The sequence below is a fragment of the Peromyscus californicus genome, unplaced genomic scaffold (assembly GCF_007827085.1).
Source record: "Peromyscus californicus insignis strain IS unplaced genomic scaffold, ASM782708v3 Scaffold_12__1_contigs__length_115047231, whole genome shotgun sequence".
Taxonomy (NCBI): domain Eukaryota; kingdom Metazoa; phylum Chordata; class Mammalia; order Rodentia; family Cricetidae; genus Peromyscus; species Peromyscus californicus.
The window spans coordinates 63,721,455-63,745,266 of NW_026294413.1; the positions used below are offsets into that span (position 1 = coordinate 63,721,455).

At 45.4% G+C, this 23,812-nt stretch overlaps 1 protein-coding gene across 2 annotated transcripts in view; it reads left to right on the top strand.

Annotated features, from left to right (window-relative positions):
- The first annotated feature begins 414 nt into the window (after positions 1 to 414).
- Atp8a2 (ATPase phospholipid transporting 8A2) overlaps positions 415 to 23,812 on the top strand; it is a 563,932-nt gene continuing 540,534 nt past the window's right edge. Inside the window, exon 1 of one of the 2 annotated variants that reach the window (XM_052733058.1) lies at positions 415 to 530. Coding sequence is in view for 1 of the 2 variants with exons in the window: in XM_052733056.1 (XP_052589016.1) it covers positions 918 to 993 (76 nt within the window). In the remaining variant the exon portion in view is untranslated. Of the gene's footprint in view, positions 531 to 787; positions 994 to 23,812 lie in introns of those variants that run through there. The other variant, XM_052733056.1, reaches the window with a different exon arrangement.

A 23,812-nucleotide genomic window follows, 5' to 3' on the forward strand; every position in this document is an offset into this window, starting at 1 on the left:
GATCACTTCTGCAAGTGCAGGAGCAGACTCAGATTGGCTGGTTTGTTGTCGTTGTTTTTGTTTTTTTAGTTTAAGGTCAAGATTTCATCAGACACAGTAAAGATTGAGCTGGCTTTTTCCTCACTAACCCCATGGAACTGTGCTCAGAAGGACTCAGCTTAAACATTAAGAGAAGAGAGAAATCAAACAAAAGCAGGTCGAATGACCTTGGGCCAGTCACCCCTTACCTCTCAATGGATTTGTTTGCATGTAGAAGGTGCACTGCGTGTGTCGTGGGCGTGGATGTGTGTGGTGGGTGCCCCTTAGAGCATTCTGGAGGTTTCACGACCGTGATAAGCCGTGGAGGACAGGGGCTTGCAGACCCAGCTCTTCTCTGCGTTTCAGGTCCCAGCGTGGAAATTCCCGTTCTGCGCAAAGGACCCATGCAGACCCCATCCGGCTGGCTGCAAAAGAAGAGAAGCTGCTAACGAAAAGGGAAGGAGTCGGAGGACCCAGGGCTGCACCGCACAAGTGACAGGCAGGGAGATAAGGTAGTGGGACTTGCTGAGGCCCAGAGCCGCCCAGGTGCGCCCATCCCCTCCCGGAGCCCGCACCCAGCCCCGCAGCCCTGCCCGCGCCTTCCGCGCCTCCTGCCAGGACTCGGACTGGCGGCGCAGCCTCCTGCGGGGCCCCCGCCCCCGCGTTGCCGGGCCAGCGAGGCCGCCGCGGCGTTCGGGGCGCCGCCGCATTGGCCGCTGCGGTGCGGGAGGCGCGGTCGGCGCAGCCTCGGGGCTGCGGGCATAGACTGGGGCGGCCCGCGGCGCTCGCTCAGCCCTAGGCCCGCTCGCCCATGGCCCTGGCGCTGTGGCCCTGGAGCCCAGCCCCGCTCCCAGGCGCCACCGCTCGCCTCTGGCCGCCCAGCCTGCCAGCCACGCGCGATGCTGAACGGCACCGGCCTGGACCAGGCTTTTAAGATGTCGTTGCCGCGGAGGGCGAGGATCGGCGCGTCCGTGGGTGAGCAGGGAGGGTGGGCCACTGGGGCGGGGGCGGCGTCCTAAGCTGGGAGACACTGCTCCGCCCTTCGCTCTGTCCCCTCCTCCGGGCGCCGGGGGCTGCGGGGGACTCCGGATGCCACGCCCTACTGCCCCCTGGCTGGACGCCCTTGCACCCACCCGGCCCTAAGGCCTCATGCGGGAGTGAAGGAGCGAAAAGTGTGAGAACTCTCAGGCCCCTGGCACAGTTGTGTATTCATGTGTGCGTGTGCATGTGTCTGTGTGAGTGTGTGTGTGTGTGTGTGTGTGTGTGTGTGTGTGTGTGTGCACACGCCCGCGTGCGCGTGCAGGTCCGTGTGACCCTACGCAGTGATGCGCATGCTGGAAAGGACCGAAGCAGTCGTTTTCTGCCCTGTGCCCAGTCCTGGTGGGCACACTTTGGTCACTGGGAAGACTTCTTTCCTCCCAGGCTGTCTGCTTGCAATGCGGAGTGTATTATCTTCTTCAGAGACTTAAGGGAAGCAGAAAGTCACTTAAGAGTGTTTTCACCACCTGGGGCCCAAGTGCTCAGCTTACACTAAGGACAGAGAGGCTCAGGGTTCCATTGCATGGGAGACAAGCCGCAGAGACACAGATGCATTCATGAACACACGCTGGCAGTGGCCTGGGTGGGATTGGAAATGCAGCATCTTCTTAGATGTTTTTGTTGTATAATGCACTTAGGAAACATGACCAGGTACACCCAATGCTCTGTGGCTACGGCACATGATAGGTGACCTAGACGCTTAAATAATGCAAAAATAGAGGGGGAACCTCCAAAATGATGCCCTGTCTTGCATTTCAGGCCTCCTTGAAAGGAGTCTGGGTAGATCTTTGATGAAGAGGGTTCAAGGTTTGGGTTTGGAGTTGAGGTTCCTTGTTAACCATTTGTAGTTTTGTCTGTTTTGAGACAATAGGTGTATAAGAATAAATGACGTTTACGTTTTCACTGTTGAGCAAAGTGAGGGAGAAAAAAAGCATTCTAACTAGTGTTTGTTAAAGTTGGGTAGTATCAAGACAGTCACATTCATTTTGAGCAGAATCCTTTCCTGAAAGGGTCACTAGGCAACACCTCAAGACTACAAGGTGGGGAGCCCCAGGGGCATCAGGGAGCAGTCAGAGGGACAGCCTCGGTACCAGCAAAGGAAAGGAAGTGTACGCTTTTCAGAGCAGTGTCATGGATGCAAGGCTTTGTGAAGAAAGAAGCACTCCCTGCTGGGGAGGATACAGAACTCTGGTTCCTTTGGGAAGAAGGGAGAATGAGAGATTGAGTTTTGATCAGATCACATCTGCAATGCCTGCTGGAGAGCCTAGTGGGGATGTTTAGTGGAGATTGACTTGTGAGCCTGAGTTCACAGCCAGACATCTAAATTTCAGAGTGTTTCCCAGGATGCCTCAATGGGTACCTCACTGCAGGTGCACGGGACCTCCTTCCAGAAGAGCCCTGCTTTAGTGTTCTGCTCGTATTAAGCTTGATTTCTGCACAGGTGCACACTATCTCGCTTTTCACTGGGTCCCCCAAAATTATATAACTAATACCAGAGGGATCTGAAGGTATCCTGAGCATTCCAGTATTTTCAAGTTGGAGGGGACTAGGGGAACAGAAAGCGATTGGAACAGGATGCATGGAAGCCTGGCGAGTCAGGAATGCCGCCAAGAGCTCCAGAAAGAATCTGGGCATTGATGCTTGGCTTTATTTGTGGAGGTCACTGATGACCTTGGAAGAGCTACTATTGTATAACTGTGGGGAGAAATATTCATTAGAAGGGGCGAGCTACTATTGTATAACTGTGGGGAGAAATATTCATTGCGGGGGGTGCAAGAGAGGATTAGAAGACAGGAGTTGAGAACAGACTGTCCATGACACCCTTTAGGGTAAATTTTGCAGAAAAATGGAGGGAAAAGCAAATGGAGTGGTAGCTGTAGAGAGCAAGTTCAAGGGAGCCTGCTTTGAAGACTGCACCATCCAACAGTGTGATAGTATGAACACTCAGTCAGGGGCTTTCTCAACGGTCTGTGGTGTGAGCATCAGTGAGGAGCAGGGTTCAGAGCACTGCAGTTGAGAGAAAAAGGTTTAGGAGTTTCTGAAAGCGTAGGGCTTTGGGACCTTGCTGATGACAGGTGTGGGGTGCGGAAGATAAAATGTGTGACTTTACAAAACCGGTCTATTTAGAGCACATACATCATGGATAGGCAAGAGGGAGGTCAGGGTGGATACCTGAGCAAAGGGCCTGACAATCGCCTACTCCCATAAAATAGGAGTGCTGTGTGACTTTTGAAGAAGCCTGCCGCTTCTCATTTAGTGCAAACTAGCAGAGCAGGTCTGATGGGTCACACACAGTTCCTTCAGGACAGGTGCCAACCAGTCAACTGTTTAGTAAAGCGGTTCTGGGATCGTTATTTCTGGTGAATGTCCCTTGAACCCCCATCTTTCTCTGGGCGTCCTGTTGTACCTTTGTGCGTTCCTTTCTGCAGTTTACCAAATGGTGGGGATCCAAAGACCAGTTGACTGTGACAGGCTGGATCTATATTGGCCACCTTCTATGTGCCAGACGCTTCAGGACTCTGGAGATGGAGCACTGGACGGGATAGGTGCTTTCCGGATAGAGCCCAAGGTCTAGGGATGAGTACAAAGCACACTGTTGGTGCTCTCAACTCGTACCCAGCCTCAGGCTACCTGCACAGGCTACGTGCACAGTGGAACAGGGAAGTGAAGCGCGTATGTGTGTACAGGTGTACGGGCAGTGACAGTGGGGCAGTGGGGTCAGAAAGGAAGGGGGAGCTGTTCTCTGGGGACTACAACACTCATGGTCTCTAGGGTAGAAGCTTCTTTCCTCTCGTTTAGCTTCTGGATTTGGCTTCATGAAACTGATTGGCGATAAAGAGCAGGCAGGCAGTAAGCACAGTGCCTGTGCCTTTAATTAGATTAAATACAGGACCTGGATGGCTATAAGTCCTACTGAAAATGCCCTTGCAGGTATGTTCCAACTTCTTTACCCTTTCAGCTCCCTGGCCTCTTCTGGTCAGTAAATTTTTAATTTTGATTTTTTAATTTTGGTTTTTATTTTTAAATGGGCTCCTGTGTGGACCTAGTTTTCTTGTTACATCTCCTGTAACTACTTACCCTGAGTTGTAAAGGAAGGGATGAGAACAGCTGAATATACCAGAAGCTCTGGTAGAATGTAAGAGCCAGAAGACAGCTCTGAAGTGGTTTAATTCCTTCACTTTACAGCAAACTGTTTCAGAGTGGCCGGTTAATTTCTAGCAGAACCAACTAATTTCCAAGGCCCACAGAGCTGGCACAGTTCAGGAGCAGTTCCAGTCTGAACAGGGCATGTTCACTTACTCATTTTAGACGCTTTCTTCTTCCTTGGTAGGAAATAGGACAGACACAGGTCTCATTTCCCTTGCTTCGATTTCCTTCACTGTCCAGTGGGCACTCTACACACAGACTTGACCCATCTCTGTAATTTTGTGCTTGACCTGGAGGTCTAGATTATGGTTGGGAGTTTTTGGAGACAATGTATATTGGGGCTAAAATACCAGACTGTAGGTTTAGAGAGAAGTGGGTTCAAACTTCGACATTGTCTTCTGCTTCCTATGGGCCATTTCTTTAGTTACATTATCGAATGAGGATGTAAAGAAAGAGTTTACCCCCCAAGAGTTTGTGTCAGTGGTGTGTGTGTGTGTGTGTGTGTGTGTGTGTGATTTGCATAGCACAGCAGTGCATATACTAATTACCGAATGCACAATCAAGTTTGACAGTGTCGCTCATTCTTAGATTGCCCATCATAACCCGGGGCAGACTCCTCTACCTGGATCCTCATTCCATGTGGTGGCAGAAGAGGCAACATCTTCAACTTCAAATGTCTTTTCCCTCTAGATCTAATGATGCTCTACCCAGGACGTGACTACATAGAGGCATTTCTAGGTTTCCATGATGCAGAAACCCACTCACCAGCTGCCCAGATCCTACACTGTCCATTCTCTAGTGTCTGAATTGTCACTCTCCTTACACTGGCCATTCTCTAGTGTCTGACAGTTGTCACTTTCCCTACACTGTCTTGTCTTTCATGTCTGCAGGTGGCTACTATGCCCTTAATTTGATGGCTTTAGTTATTTAATAATTAATTCACTTTTACAATGGCTGTTTTGTCTTAAAACCTCATCTGATGGAGGTGTCAGCTAGACAAATGGATTACATTAAAGTTATCCTTTTAGGACCTTGGGATGGTTTATGAGAGGATGTTCAGACAGCTCCTCTGAAGAGGGGTCTCTCCCCTTATCCCTGGGGCTTTTTACAGTTGCTAAATATAACCCCTAGTCAATAGCACACCAAGACAAGATGTTACTTACATCCTATTAGGCCAGGGAAAGTGCTCAGGGAAAATGTTAACAACCACTAAGAAGGGCTAAAAATAAAAGTGAGCTCACATTCATACCCTGGCAGTTTCTCCATATCATTGTCAAGGGCGGACAAAATGCATAACCTGCCTTGTGGCATTGAGCAGCACCAAGGTGAAGACAGTCATATCCATGTGCTTCCCAGGATATGGACATAGATGTGTCTGTGAGAGTAGGTCAGGTCTGGCTCACACTCTTGTCCCAGCTGCTTGAAAGGGTGAGGCATGTAGATCACCTGAGCCCGATTTGGGACAATGTGGGCAATTAAGTGAGAGCTTGTGTCAACAACCAAAATAAAATAAAACAACAATCATACACATGTGATGTTGTCCATTCACAAATAGTGTGGTGGAGGGCTCATTACACCAGCCTACCACCACACACCTCTGTATGTCCTGTTTGTGTGCTGGTGCTCCTTGCACTGAAGGATTATCTCTTACCTGCTAGTTTAAAAAAAATGGATGTGTCATAGTTCATCCTAAAAATGTGACTTAATCTTCGCTCATTTTGATTCAGAGATTCAAATGATTCGCATTCTGGAAAGTAGTTCCCTGCATTTGCGTTATTGTTTGTTGGGTAACAAGCACGTGTTCATTTCTGACGTTTCCAAGGAGCATCTGAGCACAGCTCGCTCTTCATCTCGGGAGACACCACGTCAGCCAAAGGCAGAGGGTCCCCGGGATTACTGTCAATGTTTCAAGCACATCACCGAGATTGATTGTCCAGAAACCCGGGGCACAAACGCCTCCTTGGAGGGAGCACTTTTGCCATACAGAATCTCACTGCAGAGACCACGTTCAAAGACAGTTGCTGGTTTCAGATCTTGGTACCTTAATGGCAAGGAGCTGTTCATTCATATTCAAAGGACACAAGAGTGGCTGGTCTGCTGTTATCCAGTTAGTGAGGGATTAGGCTTCCTCTCAGCTATTTTTAGCTTAGCTATACAACCATTATCCCCATTTAAGACTCTTTTCAATTTTCTTTTTACTTCCTTTATCCTAATTCACCCAGCATGCAAATCTTGATTTTAAAACTCCGGAATTTTTGCCTTTAAACTCCACAGTAGTAGTTACTGTCTCTGTAACAAACAAGTTAAATGATAGTCCCTTCTTTAGAGTCCCAGGGGACCTGCCCAGCAGCTGGGTTTTAGCCAAGCAGTTTGCTTAAGGTTGACTACAGAGTCATTTGTGCCATGCCCCAGCCTGTACGCGGCTGCCCCAAATGACTGTGCTGTTCTTTTCTGCTGGAACATAACCTAAGCTTATGTGCTCAGAATCCATCTTCCTTGTTACTCTTTCTAGATGCTTGGAAATATGTTTCTTCAACTCTGTTTAACTCTTCCATGGTCTCCTTTTCTGATGGTAGGGTTTAGGCAGAGTTTCTCAAAGGGAACACATCAATATGGGCAAGTAAGTGGGTAGGATCTCCCAGGAAGAATAAACTAGGCTAGATGTAAACACCGGAGATGAATGGAGACTGTAAATGAAGTACAGAGTTAGGTCGTGCCTTGGTAAATGCATAATGGCAAACATTAAATGTTTGCTTTATCGTTCTCTATCTTTATGACTGTTTGCTTTAGTGGTGGAACCAGTGGGGTGGGAGAGGAGGGGAGAAGCCTTTCCTCTTCGTGAGGAGTGGTTGTGCTCTCAGTTTCGTCAGCCTGACAGAACCTAAATGTATCTAGAAGAGGGAACTTCAAATTAAAATATCGTCTCCACCAATGTGGCGGTAAACATGCCTGTGAGATATTTTCTTGATTAATGATTGATGTGGGAGGGCCCAGCCCATTCTAGCAGTGCCATTCCTGGGCATATGGTCCTGGGCTATATAAGAAAGCAAGCTGAGGAGTTGGAGCCATGGCTCAGCAGTTAAGTGCATGGGCTGCTCTTCCAGAGGACGCAGGTTTGATTCTCAGCACCCACATGGCAGCTGACAGCAGTCTATAACTCTAGTTGTGATGAGCTCTTCTGGCCTCTGTAGGCACTGCATGTGTATAATGCACAGACATATATGCAGGCAAAACACCCACATATGTAGTAGAATATTATTTTAAGGTGTGTTATTTTTGTTTATGTTGCATTTGTTTAACTCCATGAAGCTGTGATACTTTGCCTGTTTAAAACACCTGATGGTCTAATAAAGAACTGAATGGCCAATAGCAAGGCAGGAGAAAGGATAGGTGGGGCTGGCAGGCAGAGAGAATATATAGAGGACAAATCTGGGAGAAGGGAGGAAAAAGAGGACCCAGAGAAGGGGAGGACATCAGGGGCCAGCCACCCAGCTACACAGTCAGCAAGCCATGGAGTAAGAGTAAGATTTACAGAAGTAAGAAAACAGGAAAGGTCCTGAGGCAAAAGGTAGATGGGATAATTTAAAGTAAAGGAAAGCTGGCAAGAAATAAGCCAAAATAAGGCTGGGCATTCATAATTAAAAATAAGCCTCCGTGCCGGGCGGTGGTGGCGCACGCTTTTAATCCCAGCACTTGGGAGGCAGAGGCAGGCGGATCTCTGTGAGTTCAAGGCCAGCCTGGGCTACCAAGTGAGTTCCAGGAAAGGCGCAAAGCTACACAGAGAAACCCTGTCTCGAAAAACTAAAAAAAAAAAAAAAAAGAATATGCCTCCATGTGTGATTTATTTGGGAGCTGGGTGGCGGGCTCCCCAACAGATCAAAGAGCAAAAACAAACAAGCAACAACACAGATACACAAGTAATAATTTACAAAAAGAAAGAGAGAGAAAGGAAGAGAGCGAAGAAAAGAAGAAAAGCAACCTGAGCAAGTCGTGGAGAACGGTCCAGGAAGCAGCTTTCCCCGTGATTCCTGCCTCTGCTCTTGTTTGGATTCCTACCTTGACTTCCCTCTAGGATGGATTGGGATTAGGATGCATACATCAAATAACCCTTCTGTCTCCAAGTTACTTTTAGCCAGTGGTTTATCAGAGCAACAGAGAAGCGAACTAGATCAGTGGTGTTTGCACTGCACGTGTCCGATATTGTCTTATTTTTTTAAAACATGTTTGTGGGGGCATCTCTCTCTTTCTCTTCCTCCCTCCCCCTCTCTCTGTGTGCTCCTGTACTTGCCATGGCGCACTAGAAAGTTGAACAATTTGCAGAAGTAGGTTCTCTCTCCACCATGTGGGTGAGATTGAACGTAGGCCACCAGACTTGTCAGCAAACACCCTCTACCTGCTAAGCCATCTCATTGGCCTTACTTCATGTGTGTTATATTGCCTTTAGGGAAGGACAAGATGTCATGTGTATGGTAAGCAACTCTTTGCAGACCATTGTCACAGATGGTCAAAGATGAAGGTGACTTTGTAGATGTCTGCCAACTAGCTATGTGGGGCTGACTGATGGTGAGTCAGAACAGAGCTGTGCTGTACTGTGAGATACACACTGATTTTAGTAGAGAAAGGAAATTTGTGGGCCATGGTGGCCCACATCTTTAATCCTAGCACTTAGGAAGCATATATATATATATATATATATATATATATATATATATATATATATATATATATATATATATATATATATATACACATACACACACATACATATATATTATACACACATAATATATATGTATATATTATATATCATATGATATGTATATATATATGAAAGTTATTCATCATTCATGTATTAGTCATGCATTATTCATAATACTTTCTTCTGTTTACATGGTGAAAAAACTATTTTGGTTATATCAAGTTCAATAAAATGTATTAATTAATTATTTTATGTAATTGTACTTTTTTTGTTTGTTTTTGAGGCAGAGTCTCACTGTGTAGCCCTGACTGGCCTGGAACTTATTTTGTAGACCAGGCTGGCCTTGAACTCACAGAGAGTCACTTACTTCTGCCTCCCAAGTGCTGGGATTAAAGGCAAGCATCAACATGCCTGACTTGTAATTTTACTTTTATTTTGTATGTCTACTAGAAATTTAAAAAAATTAGTATACAAAGTATTAGATATCATTATGGCATTTTTAAATCAAGTGTTACAAAAAAATTAAAATTTGTTTATAGCATGTGTTGTATTTATGTTGGACCAGTACAGACCAGGTTCAAGTGTTCTCTTTACTTATTCTTTGACAGTTTTATGCATGTCACATTGATCATGTCCCCTCCAGTTCTCCCTCATCCTCTCATCCTCTCCCTGGATACCTGCCACATGTCCCCTTCTACCTTCATGCCCCCCACCCCCGCGCTTTTGTAATCCACTAGTCCAGTTAGTGCTGCTTGCTGAATGTTGACTGGTCTTGTTATCTTGATATAGTATAGGCCTTATGCAGGTGACCACAGCTGTAAAGGAGGCCTTATGCAGGTGACTACAGCTGTAAAGGAGGCCTTGTGCAGGTGACCACAGCTGTAAAGGAGGCCTTGTGCAGGTGACCACAGCTGTAAAGGAGGCCTTATGCAGGTGACTACAGCTGTAAAGGAGGCTTTGTGCAGGTGACCACAGCTGCAAGGGAGGCCTTGTGCAGGTGACCATAGCTGCAAAGGAGGCCTTGTGCAGTTGACCACAGCTGCAAGGGAGGCCTTGTGCAGGTGACCATAGCTGCAAAGGAGGCCTTGTGCAGTTGACCACAACTGCAAGGGAGGCCTTGTGCAGGTGACCATAGCTGCAAGGGGTTCATGAGTCATGTCTAGTTCAAACATTTCTGCTCTGTTATTCTGCAAAGGAGGCTTTGTGCAGGTGACCATAGCTGCAAAGGAGGCCTTGTGCAGGTGACCATAGCTGCAAGGGGTTCATGAGTCGTGTCTGGTTCAAACATTTCTGCTCTGTTATTCTTGGAATTGTGTACTTCCTAATGTAAAAGGATCCAAGTAGGAAACTGAGGCTGTGGGAGGGTGGGTTGCAGACACTTGCCTAGGGTTCTCAGCTTCTTTCCAGGGAAGACGTCAGAGCCCATGTTCTTAGATTCCTCCAGAATTCCTTCCAGGGCTATTTTATCTTCTTACCTTATATGAAATCTCCTTGGGCACAATCTATTTTAATTTTGAAAATAAACTAGGTCATAGTACTGTGAAATTCTATTCTGTTTCTTTGAACCCAGTCTCTGGTGAAATCAAACTGCTTGAGTCGTTGACTATTGTCTGATATAATCAGCCAAGATTTGTAGAGATCAGTGAATATGATAAACTATGAATTCATGGGGAAAAGGACTCATGACCTCGAGTGGCACCATATAGAGAGAACAGCATCACATCTTCACTGTCCAGTCACCAATCTCCTTCAATACAAGTGGCTGTCTAAGATGTAGTTTCTTTTCTAGTCACTAATGTTGAGCTGGGCTTGCTTTTTAGAGAAACATGTTTTAACCCACCCATTCCCATCTCCATGCACATCTCCTAACTGTGTTACTTTCTCAAAAAGTGTAACAGAAAAACACAGGAAGTAAATTCCAAAGTGGGGAAAAACCCTTGAATAAATTTGCTGTGGTTTGGATGTGGTTTGAGTCTGTCTGTCCCCCCAAAGTTCTTGTGTTTGAAGCCTGATTTTCAGTGTGGCGATGTGGTGACCTGGGACTTCTCAGAGCATCATTAAGTCACTGAGGGTGTGCCCTCAGAAGAGATTGAAGTCATTCTTGTGTGACCTCTAAGTTGGTTCTCCCAGAAGGGTGCCATAAAGGAACAACCTGGACGCTCAGCAGCCTCTCTTGCCTCGTCTCACCCTCTGTGACTCTCCTTTGCACGTGCATGTCTACCGTTGTAATACTATCCATCACGAGGTCCTCACCGGAGCTTGTTTGAGGTCCTGAACCCCCAGAACTGTGAGTTAAATAAACCTCTTTTCAGTTATTCACCTTCAAATATTTCAATGGAGCAGCAGAAAGTGGACCAATACTGTTTGGAAACACACTGGAGCTGTTAGCGGCCCCAAGTCTTGTGGAGAAGACAAAGGCAGGTTTTATTATAAGGGGTAATGCTAAAATGCTTTAGTTGTTCGGGATTCAGGGAGCTTAGAGATTACTTTTAAATCACATTTATAAGGTTTTGTTGGGATGTGATAGCAAGCACAGTAACTAGGCAACACTGTGTGATTATGTGTCGTTAACATTGCTTGGGTAGCAGGAGGTTAGTGTGCTTACACTCAGGATCTAGGGGTCCCAGATATGATGGACAGGTAACTGTAGTGTGAGGGTTTCAGTAGGGAATCTTAGATTATGAGCATGGGGATAGAGTGAGGCTGAAGATATACAGGGAAGTGGGGGCATTCTATAGTTACAAGTCTGTCATCTAGACTTTTTATGCATGGGGGATACGCCAGAGCAATAATAGTAGCGATAAACTGAGGATGTGCGATAACATCATAGTGTCACATTGCAGTGTCAGCTCCATGATGTCAGCGTGGTAGTGACATGAGGTCAGACTTGTAGTTTTGTGTTGTGACAAATGTGTATAATGACATGTATTCCCACAAAAGTGACATACAGAATAGTTTCCCTGTCCTAAAGGTCCCTGTGTTCCACTCATTTGTCCCACCCTCCTTCCTGACCCCTCAGAGCCACCGTGGATTTTACATCTCTATGGTTTTGCCTTCTGCAAATGTCACACATTGGGAATCCTGCAGTCTCTAGCCTCTTAGACTGGTCCCTTTCACCTTGTCAGATGTACTTAATGCTTCTCCTTTTTTTTATCTGGCTTGGCAATTTCTTTCTTTTTCTTCCTGAACAACAGTTCATTATCTGGATATTTGTCCATTTATCTACTGAGAGGCGTCTTGCTTGTGTCCAGATTGGTGGAATGTGCTGGCTAGTGGTTTGATTTCACTTTTGTCAGCTTGACATAAGCTAGGGTCATCTGGGAAGAGGGAACTTCAACTGAGGAATCGCTTCTACCAGACTGGCCCTGTAGGCAAGTTTGTGGGACATTGCCTTGATTAATAATGGATGTGAGAGGGTCCAGCCCATGATGGGTGATACCACCCCTGGGCAAGTGGTCCTGGGTTGTACAAGAAAGCAAGCTGAGCAAGCTATAGAGAGCAAGCCTGTAAGCAGTGTTCCTTCTTGGGTCCTGCTTGGGTTCCTGCCCTAACTTCTCTCAATGATAGACTGCAAGCTGTAAGTGAAGTAGTCCCTTTTCTCGCCGAAGTTGCCCCAGGTCGGTGTTTATCACAGCAATGGAAAGCACGCAAAGTCAGGGGAGTCGAGAGTAAAGCTGCTTTCAGACCTTGTGTGCAGGTTTCTGTGTGGACATAAGTTTTCATAACAGAAGCAAAATGGCTGGGCCCTATGGCGAGAGTGTTTTGCTGTGTGGGAGCGTCTGTTGCCTTGCAAAGCGTCTGTACCATTTTGCGCTCCTGTTGAGAGTTCATGTCATTCCACATCGTCACCCACCCTTGGCATCGTCATTATTTGGGATTTTAGCCACTCAAAAGGCATGTATTAGTATTCTGTTCTTTTAATTTGCAACTTCCTGACAATATATGATGGACATCTTTCCATGCTTAATTGCCATATGTATACCTTTCTTTGCTGAAACATCTATTCAGATCTTTCACTCTTTTTGAAATTGAGCTGTTTCCTTATTAGTAATTTTCAAGAGTCCCTTATAAGTTTAGCATTCAAGTCTTTTAGTAGAGATGCATTTCTCCAATGCTTTCTCCTAGCCCATGGGTTTACTTTTCATTGGTGTAATGGTGACTTCTTGACAAGTAGATGTTTTTTTATTTTAGTAAGAGCCCAGCCTAACAAAATTCACAAAAATTCACATGTATCAATGTTTGTTTTATGTGTTTGGTATTTACATGTTTCTTCAGTATTATTTTACTTGGCCATTTGAAAGGTTTTCACACCCACTTCTTCTTTTAGGGGATGTTCTGAAACCATGAACACACACTGCTCTAGCTTCATTTTTGCTGCTGGGAGAAAATAACCTAATTAAAAAGCAACTTAAGGTTGGAAGGTTCTTTTTAGCTTACCATTCCAGGTTCCAGCCTGTCACTGGGGGGAAGTCAAGGCAGAAGCTTGAAGCAATGAGTCACATAATACCCACAGTCAAGAGCAGCATGCTTAATACTCAGCTTTCCAGGACCGGAACCTAGGGATGCCCACAGGCCAACTGATCTAGAAAATTCCTCACTGAGACTCTTCAGGTGAATCTAGCTTGAATCAAATGCACAGTGAAAACTAACCATCACACAGTCACAGACAGACAGACAGACACACACACACAGTGTCACACACAGACATGCACAGACAGACACACAGACACACACACGTTTTTTGTTCCTATCAGTGGAGGTTTTTAGTATCTGTCTTCTTGTCCCTAGTAACCCCTCAACAAAAGGGAGACAGACACTTTGGCGTATTTTACTGCGTGCCTGTCTCATGTGTCCTGTTTTTATTTCTTGTCAAAGTTACCTGAATTGGTTCCAGAAAGGCATTAACTTTCTGTTTAACAGTTTTTCCCCCTCTTGGCAATGTTTCCCTGTGTGTTGTTCTTCCTGTTGCACGGGTCCCCGGGGATTCCATGAGTATGTAAGTAGTATGCTGTATGCTTCTGGTTTTTGTTTGTTTTTGTTTTTCCTTTCTTTCAAGAAAGGATTTTATGTAGCATTGTACTCACCATATACTCACTTTATAGCTGAGGATAATCTTGGACTGCAGGTTTTCCCGTCTCCACATCCTGACTACAGGGCGGGGTGGGGGGGGGATTACAGAGGTGAGACCATACACAGTGTATGCAGTTCTGAGGATGGAACACACTAGACAAACACTCTACTCACTGGGCTGTATCCCCAGTCCCCAGTGTGGAGTTTGATTCTTTGTGTCATAGACAACCCTTTTGACATTCTTGTAGTCAAGCGATGGTTTTGGCTTATGGATCTAGGCTCTGTTATCGTCTGCCCTAGGTGGGACGAGTGGAATCTGTGTCCTCATTCTCCTTCCTTTGAAGTAGGCTGATCTGCAGATAAGTCAGCCTCCAGTGATATAGCTGTTCTTCCCGTTCTGAAGCCTCTGCAGATGTTTTCCCATTGCCTGCTCAGTGCTGAGAATTCCCTTTTGCCCTGAGGATTGTCTCTGTCCTTGTGTTTGGAGAATTTTTCAAGTCTCACAACTTCAAGGTTTCCCTTCCCGAAGACCCCTGGCCTCCCACAGCTCTCCACGAGGCTTCCCAGACACCATTCTCCCCCCAGGTTCCCTTTTGTTTTCTCTGTCTCCATCTGTTTCGGACAAATTACTTGGCTTGGCTTTGCTACTTCATAATTCACATTTCTGCTTTTCCTCTCCAGTTACCAGAAGCTGTCTTCCAAAAGTTAGTCTCTGACTTTTTTTTTTTTAACTATAGGATAGTGTTGAATATTGGTGCCTGGCTCCTGTCCTGGAGAAGGTGGGATAGTGTTGAATATTGGTGCCTGGCTCCTGTCCTGGAGAAGGTGGGATAGTGTTGAATATTGGTGCCTGGCTCCTGTCCTGGAGAAGATGAGTTAGACATGAGATGGTCTTCTCTAACCACTTTGATACTTGAGGTTTTGAGGTGTGAATCGTACCCCCCCTTTTTCATGCACAGCAATTACCTATGATTCTAGAACTCTATTTTTCTCTTGAAGTCCAGGGCCCCTGGAAGGTGCAAAGAAAAGCTGCAGGGACCATGCACAGTGCCTTTCGTGAGCGCAGGGTTGGGTGGGACGCATCACCTGTTGGGCTGCATGGATGACACTTGTCCCCTGAGCCTGGCTGCTCATTGTCCCTCCCCTTGCCATTGTGTCTTGTTCACAACGCACTATCCTGTGAACAGAAAGGAATCCCACCATAGGAAACAGCGTCCCTATTTAAACAGGCTGACATGTTGTTGAAGTGTAGCCCTTTCCCAGTGCATTATGGGTCATATCAGCCATGGCAGATGTTTCTCTTAGTCTGTCCTCTTTCCTTCCTTTTTCTGGAATGTGTGCTTCCCACGATGCTATTTTTGTCTGATTTTGGCTGAAGGGGATTTTGAATTCAGGCAATTACATTACCCAGATGACCCTGACAACTTACTTCCTAAGTATCCTCAGGGGAGTTACCTAATTCTCTCAGTCTCACTGTCTCCTGTCTGTAAAAAGTGGCCAATAATACCTCCCCCACTGAATTCTTGAGCAACTTAAGCAAGATAACGTCTATAAAGCATTTGCTATGACCCAAGACTTAGTGTTGCTTATCACTGTAAAAATCAGTTATTGAAGCAATGGCTACTAATATGGTGGTGTGACATTCCAGAGTAAGATGCTAGGGGCCCAGGGACTGAACCCCCCCAACACACACACACACACACACACACACACACACACACACACACACACACACCCCTCATTGCTTCTGAATCTATGCTTTTGCCTCTCCGTGCCATTGAACTCTGCATGGATCAGCATCTTGGGGACAGTGCAGGCATCACCACAGCATTACATAGCAGTGGAGGTGTGGGCGAATCCGCCTCACAGAGGCATCGGATCCTTACTACCTGATTATGGTGTTTTGTTAAACTTAAGATTGGTGATCAGACAGAGTCTTGTTAGGTACCCTCCATGACGTATGCCAGCTGCTGGAATGGATGTGGAAGCAGGCTGAGTTGATTCCCTTCACACTGGCCTTTCAGTAAAGCTGCTCTTGGCTGTGTTCTGGAATCCAGACATTCCCATCTTCTACTTACTAAAGATGGAAGGCAGGGCCACCAGGTTTTGCAACAGTATGATGGTGTCACATTTTCTTCCTTAATTTCCACAAAGTGCTTATTACTGAGTGATCTTCTGCCTTCCTGTCTTGTCCTGTAAACAAAGGATTCAGTCTGTGTGTCTCTCTCAAATCACAGGGATGTTGATGTTCCTAGCCCCTTGAAAGCAAAGCAAAGAGGATCATTCTGTGCTTGGGACTAAGGGCACTACCATAACCAGAGAAAAGGTTGCTGAGCTGGTTCTACCTAGAAAGCAATGAAGGATTTCCAGGGCAGTGTAACAGCCATGAGCCTCAAATGACACGAATTAGCAGAACTGAAAATAGCACAAATCCGTCTGAGCTGCAGGGCAGAAGTGGTGTGTATTTTCACGTCCTAATGCCTTTCCTCTCTCGTTTATGTACATTCGCCTCTATTAATGCTTGCGTCTGCTTTTCCAGGAGACTCTAGGGTGGCGGAGTTTACATCCCGATTGTTTGTAGGTTCCAGGTGAACGGTTGGTGGTGTTTCCTTAGCAGAACCCATGTTCAGTGGCAGTTGGCATCATTTCTGGGGCAAGCACAAGACCACTGCCTCATATACCTTGCTGATCTCTAAAAGGGATATCAGTGACAGACCCCTTTACCAGCTCATCTCAAGGCCCCTGTCCTAAGTGTACTACATCAGAAACATAGATGGACACATTTGTGTGTTTCCATAGTGTCAGAATTTGTTGAATAACAATGGCTTTACAAGCTACCCTTGATACCAGCTGAGACAAACAGTTTTTGCTTATGTTCCTATCTTAAATACTAGGATTAATTGTTGGAACAAATTACATACTACAAGGTAAATATCTGTCTATCTATCTATCTATCTATCTATCTATCTATCTCTCTATCTTATCTGTTATCTACCTATCACCTGTCATCTATCTATAATCTATCATCTATCAATTATTTATCCATTATCTATTTATCTGTCATCTATCTATCAATCATCTATAATCTATCATCTGTCTATCAATTATGTATCATTTTCTATCAATCATCTGTCTGTCCTTTTGTCTGTATTACAGAATGGCTACAAAGGGTTAAAGAGGCTATAGCCAAGTTCAAGGAGCTTCCAGGAGCCTGACTGAAGGCAGCAGGAGGCTGATGGGGCTGCAGAGAAAGACTATGAAGGACTAGGATGAGAAACGTGCTGCCAGTCTGCTGGGAGCGTAACTGCAGAGACAAGCCAGAGCCAGGGTTGAGTTCATCCTTGCTGTCAGACTTAGTTGCAGCAGTGAAGTACAGCCTGTAGAGACTATAGAGGTGAAGGGTGGGACCTTGTCCAGATGGGTGACCAGACATAATGACAGATAGCCATTCAGATGGTCCATGTCAATAATGGAGACCAAGCTGAATTGAAGCCGCCCCTGAGCCAGTCAGTCAGGAGTTCTCTGCCTGTTGGTGCCTTGGCAAATATACCACGTGGTAAAATGACAGATCAGTAGGAGCTGTAGCCATCAAAGTGACAGGGGTCCTCCCTTTCATAGGGTCCAGGTGAGAGTGCTGCACCCTTTCCTCCGTCCAGTTGGTTTGCTAGTTCCCAGGCCTGGTTGTCCTGATAGGATTTTACTACCTCTTTCTACGCATATAGCCCCAGTTACTTAGATCAATTTCTAGGGTGGCACTCTTTACTTTTAGAAGTAAGTTACCAGTGTGTGCCTGTGGGAACCAGGTGCTGGTTACAGGAACAGTCATCATTTCTCTGGATTTGGACTCAAAATGGAGTTAAATGCTGCTTGTAACACATAGTCTCTCAGTGAAAGGCACAGTCTGAAAAACCACTGTTCCGAAAAACCACTGTTCCGTCTGATATGGTCCTTGACAGCAGGAAAGAGGAGAGAGGGGAGGAACATGGAGGGAGAGGAGGAAGGAAGGAAGGTAGGACCTCGTCTCAGTGAAAGGTTGGAAGACTACCTGCCTCTGGAGGGAGAGTCTGAGGCACAGAGGTATGTCCCAGGAACCGGTGTGCAGCCTGTACTGGGTCGAAGAGCACTGAGAGTCTGGATAACAGTGCTGAAAAGTGCTGTCTTGACCTGTTTGAATGAAAATTGATTTACCAAGAAGGCTGAGAAAAATCCAATCAACTAAATAAGGGGGTCTCAGATAGAGCTCTGTGAAGGGATCATTCTGCAGCCACAGGGGGATCAATGACACAGGACAAGCTGTCCGCTCCCAATGGGAGATCAATAAAGACATTGCCTCATAAAATGATGTGACAAAGCGTGTGGGCTGGAAGTCTTTGCTTTCTTTCTCCAAACTGAAGATAAGCAGGAAAAAGGAACCCCGGCTTATTGATTTATTTCCTCATTTTAATCCACTCCTTCGACTAGCGTACATCTTCACATGTGTGTGTCATTAGACTTTGTTCTGCCCGCCCCACGGCCCTCCCATACCCCCTGGCTGCTCCCCTCCCTCCCTCCCTCCCTCCTTCCCTCCCTCGAATCATCACGACTTCTGCTTTCACATCACATGCATTCCATTATTCCCTTATTCCTGCTCCTCCTCTCTTTAGACTTCTTCCTCACCTCTTACAGTCCCCGTTCTCCCTTCATCTCTCTCTCTCTCTTGATCTCTCTCTCTCTCTCTCTCTCTCTCTCTCTCTCTCTCTCTCTCTCTCCTCTCTCTTTCACACACACACACACACACACACACACACACACACACACACACACACACACACGTGAATCTAGGTTCCTTATTTTAAGTCTGGCTTATTTTACATAACACGATCTCCAGTTCCATCAAGTTCTCCTCACATGTCATGATTTCCTTTCTCTTTTCAATCGAATAGAATTTTGTTATGTGCAGGTACCACTTTTTTAATCCCTTCATCTGTTGATGGGCATTTAGGCTGGTTATACCTCCCAGCTGTTAAAAATAAACACGGACATGCATACATCTCTGTGTGTGTTGACTCAAGAGTCCTCTGGGCATACACCCAGGAATGTCTGTATGGTCATATGGGTCTAGTTTTAGTTTTTTCAAATATCTGTTTGTCACTTGTATTTCTTTATTTGAGGACTACTCAGTTTATCAGCTCAATTTACTGATTAGATGATTTCTTTTTTGTATTTAATTTTGAAGTTCTTTATGTGCCTGTTTATTACCGCCCCCCCCCATGTTGGGTGTTTAGCGGGCAAAAGATTCCAGTTCCGTAGCCACTGCTTCCCTCTGATGATCGCCTCCTCAGCTTTTCCATTCCCTGCAATTCCATTTGGAAAATCCAACATTTTAGATGCAAAGGAAATAAAGCAGAAATTCTTAGACTTTATGATGTTAAAGCAGAAATACGATTTTTTTAATTGATCTGAAATTTTACTTTTCTCACATGTTCCCTTTAACAGATTAAATCTGGACTTAATGAATATTCATTAGCTGAGGAAATAGGAAGATGGACTGAATGTAAGGTGTCAGCTTAGACAAACTCAACACTCTCGGTGAGGCAGGCCCCAGTGGACCAGACTCCCTGGGAGACCTTCAGCCTCCTCTCTCAGGTCAGTGTTAAATCAAGTAGAGAGTAGGGGAGATGAGATGCATGGATGAGGGACTTTGCTGCCTGAGTGGCTTCAGAAACCACTGCATTTGGTGACAGATAGAGACATGTATTTGTGACCTTGTTTATCATGTTCAGCTTTGCAAAGAAGTACCAAAAATATCTTTATCTAGTGAGTTCTTACTCAAGCCTACAAAGATTTATTGAACATTTTTCATGTCTAATGTATCAAGCAGTGACCTGGATTCAGAGGGTGATAAAGGATGTAAAATTTGTTTCTCATTGATAAAGGGTGTATTGTTTCTGTTTCCAAAGAATTTTTCTTGTGGCTTGAGAGATAAGACCTGGGCACAGGAGAAAGGAATGATAGAAAATACATGCTATTCCAAGGTAACCATGGAGGCTTCCACAAAGCATAATTAATTGCTGGGGACTTAACAAGGATGCATGGACACTCGGTGCAGAGACCAGGCTTGGCATGTGCTTGTAGCTTTTAATTAAAAAATTATTTTGAAAAAATTTTATTGAGAGAGCAAGTATGTGTGTGTGATGTGTGTGTGTGTGTGTGTGTGTGTGTGTGTGTGTGTGTGTGTGTGTGTGATGCATGTATGAGGAGGGCATGTGTGGGTCAGAGGGCAACTTTGTGGAGCTGGTTCCTCTCCTGCTTGATGTGAGTTCTAGTGATTAAACTCAGGTCGTAAGGCTATCACTGGTGGCCCAGGCCTTTATCTATTGAGTCATTTTGCTAGCATGATGATATCCTTTTACAAAGATTTGAGTTAGTTCTCTTTTTTGAGTTATTTAATTCAGGATTTTAAATGTACAATTTAGTCTTGCCTTATAAAATGTCATTCTAATGGCATAGGCAATCTTTACTTTGTATTTTTTCAACAGAGTCTCACTGTATAGCTCCATGTGGAGCTTGATATGATGACTAGGCTGGCCATGAACTTGGCCTCAATCCTTCTGCTTCTGCCTCCAGAGAGCTGGAACTATAGGCCTGCATCACCCTGTGCCTTTGTTGTCTGGCTGCTTTCGCTTACTACATTGCTTTACTGTCCATGTGTGATAGTACTCAGCAATATAAAGAAACAACATAGTCTACCCATGGATGGAGGAGGAGGTCGTGGTAATGAGGATGATGGGGTGGTTTGTAGGGGATAAGGGGAAATTTCCTTCATTTTATGAAGATTCACTGACATGAACTAATGATAGATTGAGGCATGAACACAGAAATACATCAATATGTGGTATGGGTTGGATGTGAAATGACCCTACAAACTCATTTTAATGGCTTTGTCACCAATGCAGTGTTGGGACAAGATTGGATCATGTTTGCCCTGACTTAATTAATGGATTAATTAGTTGATGGATTTATAGTATGATAGTGTTTTTTAGAGACAGTGGAAAGTAGGAGGTGAGGTGTAGCTTGAAGAAGTCACTGAAAGTGTATCCCTGGAGGATGTATCCTGTCTTTGAGGTGAGCAGCTACTCTCCACTATACTCCCTGTCCGTGAAGCTTCTGTCTTGCCACGGACCTGATCATGTGCACTTCATGAGCCAAAGCAAACCCGAGCCAAAGCAAACCCACCTTTAAAGTTGCTTCCTTGGGTATTTTCTCACAGCAGGGAAATGAAACTTGCACAGCATGAACAAGGAAAGAAAACCCAGCATGTAACACCCAACAGAAGGGCCTCTGTGGTAGTGTGAATGTAATTGCCCCCATAATCTCATAGGGAGTGGCACTGTTAGGCTTTGCTGGAGTGGGTACGGCCTTGTTGGAGGAGGAGTGTCACTGTGGGGGTGGGCTTCGAGGTTTCCTATGCTCAGGATACCACTCAGGGTCTCATTCAACTTCCTGTTGCCTGCAAGATGTAGGACTCTCAGCTCCAGCACCCCCTCTGCCTGCATGCCGCTGTGCTCCTCACCATATGATAATGGACTGAACCTCTGAACTGTAAGTGAGCCACACCCTCAATGAAATGTTTTATTTATAAGAGTTGTCATGGTCATGGTGTCTCTTCACAGCAATAAAAACCCAAACTAAGAGAGCCTCCCTGCAGGGTCCAGACTCCTGAGGGAAACGGATGCTTAGACTGGGGAGAACTTGAGGTGTCTTGGAGGTGAATGAGGACAAGTCATAGGAAGAACATGGACACAGGCTGCCTTAGGAGACAATATCTCTCAGGCCAACTGTGAGTTGTCCTCACAACAGATGAAAACCATCCTAGTGACCCGTCTTGGGCCCATTGACCAAAACCCCAACCCAAACCAGTGGTTTTGGTTTGCTTTTGCTTGATGAATAGCAATTCCATTCTTCTAAGAGGGAGCTTTCAGAAGGTGTCCCCCCACCTGTGGAAGAGTGAAGGGATTCAGAGACAAGCTGGGGGACGCCAGAGAGAAACTTGGAGCTGCTCTGTTAGTTATCACACCATTTTTTTTTGAGCCCTAACAGTGGTATGAGGCAGAGAGGCCTGTGTTGCTGAGACAAGTCCTGGCTCTGACAGAACCACTGAGGCAGAGAGGGACCACTCCTAGATGTCCAGCTCTACCTCATTATGAATAAATCCATTCCAATCAAGTTCCTTCCTTATGCTTTCATGTGCCGTGATTTCTCCACACCCTAAGCTCATTTGCATCTGTGCATTCTTTGTTTACCTGCCCGTTCATCCATTATCTACCCATTCTCCCATTGCCTAACCATTTTATTCATCATTTAGCAACCTTTGCTGAAGGCCTCTACTGTACCAGGCAACAGGCTGTGAGTAGGTCAAACAAGCAAAAACTCATAATCTCTTTCCCCAAGAAATTCTTAATGTCCTCTAGAAGAAACAGCATTGGATTTGATAAGGGACAAAGCCAGTGATATGATATAGTAACAACTGCTCTGCATCCTTGTTCCCATTCCATGTGGGTCCTTGAGGGACAGAAGGTCACTTGGCCTTCAATTTCGTGCTTTGAATATCATTAGGAGTTCAACCAGTGCTAACAATAGCTGGGGTTGAAGCCTTTTAATGGATTGTTTTTTGTCTTAGGGAAATAATCTATTGAGGTTCTTGCCCCTGCAGGGTGCCATTCAGAGACCATTCTGAAGAAACCCTTAGCCCATGGGGACCCTTGCTCAGGCTGCCTTAGGTGAGTTTTAGGGTCAGGGAAATGATATTGTGTGACAGTTACATTGTCCTCATCAAGTATTTGTAGCTAAGAAAATGGTTTGTGATATGTCAGTGGGCAGCGGTCTATCATATTGTGCAGTTACAAGCACATGGTTTAAAAATCAGACTGTCAAATGCACTTGTTCCAGTGCCGGATGTCCCTGGGTGTACCCATTGATATTGAGCCATGTGATGGGAGCACCATGCCAGGTCCCCTGTTTGGAGAGTAGAGATGCTCACCGATGCCCTTGCAGACTCAGCAGGGCTGGGGACTGCTGTGAGAGAAACTGTGCCTTTATCAGTCCACACACGTCCATCTTACTCCATCTCAGTGGTCCTCTTTGGTGGTGCCTGCTTTCCTGATGATCAAGATGGATAACTTTTCTTTCTCTAAGTCACTGTGGCGCTTGATACCATGCTTGAGTTTATGATTACTTAAAAAAAAAACCCTTCTCAAAAGTATTTAAACTTGACACCTTTTATTGCCTTGAGAGAAGAATTCAAGATTGATTTCATTGTGTACTTACCTGGACTGCAATAGATGCTCAGTAGTCAATTCTTGACCATTTAACTCCAGGCCTTGGGCCCAAGCTTCAGCACCAGGCAGATGGAGGTTGAATTTCCAGATACTGCCCATGACATCTTGGGAAAACTATGAACCTTCTCAAAAGTCAGTCAACCAACCTATAAAGTGGGAGCACCTTTTCAGGATGGAGAGATACCAGACAACCTGCGAGCTGCCTGGCTTTTGATGGCTTTCCCATAAATACTGTTTTTATTCTTTGGAATGCTATTGAGCAATCAAATGAATGGTCAGTGTAACTTAAAATCCATCTTAAAAACGGATTGCAGGGCTGGAAGAGTAACTCTTTCCTAACACATGCGAACTTGGGTCCAGTCACTGACAGCAAAAACGAAAGCCAGTTTCAAAGGTTTTAACGTCCAGTCTCAGTCTACCTAAGGGACTGTAGGTGGCCTGGGATCATGGTTAGTGCCCAGCAAGACCACCGACAGAGTGAGAGGGCAATGTGACTGGTCCAGGGGATGGGACCTCAATGGAT